This window comes from Triticum urartu, chromosome 6A, assembly GCF_056163025.1.
Source record: "Triticum urartu cultivar PI428250 chromosome 6A, HENAU_Tu73, whole genome shotgun sequence".
Taxonomy (NCBI): Eukaryota; Viridiplantae; Streptophyta; class Magnoliopsida; order Poales; family Poaceae; genus Triticum; species Triticum urartu.
This window is the reverse complement of record NC_141878.1, coordinates 410,588,344-410,591,668: the sequence shown is the minus strand read 5'-3', so window position 1 is coordinate 410,591,668 and position 3,325 is coordinate 410,588,344. Positions and strand designations below refer to the sequence as shown.

Genomic DNA, 3,325 nt, shown 5'->3' with positions numbered 1-3,325 from the left:
TGCTACGGATCTAACGTGTTTCCACAGTTTAATTGGAATACGAGTGTCATGTGTACATGATCTGGTTTCTAATTAGGTGCTGCGATCACATTAGGTGGACACGTGTCCTGCCAGTATGCCATGTCGTACACGCATGTACGCACGTGTGTATATATATATATATATATAGTACTCCCTCCATTCTAAAATATAGTGCGCCCGCGCTTCCCGAGGTCCAACTTTGACCATAAATTTAACCAACGAGACCAACTGCGGCGGGAGAAAAAAATTATATAATTGAAAACTTCTTTCGAATACGAATTCACTGATATAATTTTTGCTCCCACCGCAATCGGTCTTGCTAGTTAAATTTACGGTCAAAGTTAAAGCACGGAGATAGAGGAAGCACTACATTGTAGAATGGAGGGAGTAGCAGGACTCAATACCCTAAAAAAAAAGCAGGACCCAATCTCCGCATCGCGTCATGGAGCCCCATTCGCGACGAGTGCTTCGAGCCCGGCACGAGCCTGGAAGTGACCTACCGCGACATCCCTCGCCCGAGTTAATTGCAATGAACTACCACGTTTCGACACGTTGTAAGGGATCAGTACTATTAGTCATCTTTTTTGAATATCAGTACCATCATACAGCCTAAGTGTCACAAAACAGTCTAAGCCACGTATAAACGCGTATTGACGGTGTATCTGACCACCGGGACCCGTGTGTCAGGAGCCAACCTGCCATATTTTTTTTGCAGAAAACACCTTTGTTGTAAATGTAATCACTCAAAAGCCCTGCTGCCTCGTCCTCGCCGGAGCCCCATCGCTGGCTCGCCGGTGCCCAGACGCTAGGTCACCGGAGCAGCGGAGCAGTGGCTGGCTCACCGGAGCAGGGGCTGGTGTTAGGCGACAAGGGCTAAGGGCGGCGCGATCGCCGGAACCGTCACTAGATTCAAACCCCGCCGCCCGTATGCCTCGTCCCCGATCCGATCCGCTCGAGCTAGATGAGCCAGCGTTGCATGGGCTGCAGGATGGCCCAACCGCGGCCCAGTGAGGCCAACACATTTAAAATAAAATATGTGAGTAAAAGAAAACCAATCGCATGACTTTGTCGGCAACTTCTTCAGAATATGGGTGAGGATAGACGTCCACAAACCTCTGAAAAACGTTGTGTCAATGATTAGGAACTCCAAGCGCCAGATATACAGAGTTTGTTATGAGAAGCTGCCGGACTGGTGCGCTGTCTGTGGCCATCTAGGGCACATGTATAAGGAGCATGGGGATGGTGTTCATCCCCCGTCTGCTTTGTACTTCAAGGACCTCCGTGCATCATGGGCAATGCGCATAGGGGAAGGCCCAGGTGGAGGCCGAGGCCACCGCGGTGGACGGAGAGGAGGACGAACGGCTCATGCTGGTGGGCGTTCAGAGGGAAACATGAGCACGAACGGCTCATGCTGGTTGGTGGTGAGGAAAACATGAATTCATCATCACTGGATGTGGAGATGGAAGAGGCCAATAGAAAGAAGTCTGATCCAGTGGATGTTTTGGACCACAAGAATCAGCTAGCATTGGTTCCTCACGTTGGTAACCCGGTTAGCCCTCCCCCGAAGAGGGATCAGAAGAGATCGCGCACTGATGGCAAGGAAAGCAAGGGCAGTAGCTCAAGCGTCACAAAACCAAATTTGGCGGGCTCCCAGGAGGAGCGCCGCCAAGCACAATGAGTGCCCTCTGTTGGAACTGCCGTGGCATGGGCAAAGCCGCGACAGTTTGAGAGCTTCGCGATCTCGCGAGGAAATTTGCCCCTACCGTGCTATGTATTGTCGAAACCCAAATAAGTGGTGCACGTGTAGAAGCGCTAGCTAGTACTCTTGGTTATGATAGAGCTTATGCAATTAATAGTAGTGGTAGAAGTGGAGGCATTGGAATTTTTTGGAATAATACATTGGACGTTGAAATTTTGGGTGACTCAGTGTACCATATTGATGCTAAGATAACTGAAACAGGCATCGATCCGTGGAGGCTGTCCTGCTTTTATGGGGACGCTCAGACACGGTTGAGGCACCAAACATGGGACCTCATGAGAGGTATGTGCAGTTTGAGCGCCCTGCCATGGCTATGATAGGAGATTTTAATGAGGTGCTAAGTCCGGAAGAACACCAAGGAGTTGCTACCGGAGTAATGCACAGATACAAGGCTTTAGAGACGCTGTTGATGATTGCATGCTTATGGATGTTGGCTATCATGGGAGGTTTTGGAGTCACCGGAGGAACTTATACTCGGGTGCGACTGGATCGGGCTCTAGCAAGTGCAGATTGGATGACCAGGTTCCCAATGGCAGAAGTGACACATCTATCAGCAGCTACATCTGACCATGGCCCAATACTGCTGCTTACTCAGGTCGGACAGCGCCAAGGTGTACCGAAAAGAAGCTTCAAGTATGAAACATTGTGGGAAACACATGAGTCCTGGAGAGAGACCATAACAACCATGTGGAGCTCGGAAAACCCGGCGAATAATATTGAGTCCTTGAAGCAGAAGTTGGCTGCACTATCTCAAGACTTAGACAGGTGGAACTTTAATACTTTCGGCAGTGTCAGAAAGGAGATCAAGCGCATCAAGCTAGAACTGGAACAGTTGAGGGATGACCTGTTGCGTGACAGACCTAGCCATCGGGGGCTGAAACTGAATGAGAACCTGGTAGAATTGTACCACCGCGAGGAGGTAATGTGGAGACAGAGGGCCATGATAGAGTGGCTAACAGCAGGGGACAGGAATATCGAATTTTTCCATATGAGGGCTAGTCTCAGGCGTAGAAAGAACATGATTAAAGTCCTCTCAAATGCCTTGGGGGTGCAGGTTGATGATCCAATGCAGCTAAAGGCCATGGTCCAAGAGTTTTATGAAAGCCTATATACCACCGAAGGGGTGCATGACATAGAAGAGGTGACGAACCATGTACCTTCCAAGGTAACTCCAGAGATGAATTCAATCTTGTGTGCACCATACACACGAGAAGAGGTGAAAGTCGCTCTCTTCCAGATGTTCCCGACAAAGGTGCCTGGGCCTAATGGATTTCCAGTTCACTTTTACCAGAGGCACTGGGATCTGTCTGGAGATGAAGTAACCACTGCTGTGTGATACATCTCCAACATATCTACTTTTCCAAACATTTTTGCCCTTGTTTTTTACTCTAACTCGCATGATTTGAATGAAACTAACCCGGACTGACGCTGTTTTCAGCAGAATTGACATGGTGTTATCTTTCTGCAGAAATAAAAGTTCTTGGAATGACCTGAAAATCAACGGAGATTATTTTTGGAATATATAAAAAATACTGGCGAAAGAAT

At 48.5% G+C, this 3,325-nt stretch overlaps 1 protein-coding gene across 1 annotated transcript; it reads left to right on the top strand.

Annotated features, from left to right (window-relative positions):
* Positions 1–2,309: 2,309 nt before the first annotated feature.
* LOC147965461 (uncharacterized) lies at positions 2,310–3,116 on the top strand. The gene has a single exon (XM_087530470.1). The coding sequence runs from the start codon at positions 2,310–2,312 to the stop codon at positions 3,114–3,116; it is 807 nt and encodes a 268-aa protein (XP_087386596.1).
* The last annotated feature ends 209 nt before the right edge of the window (positions 3,117–3,325 follow it).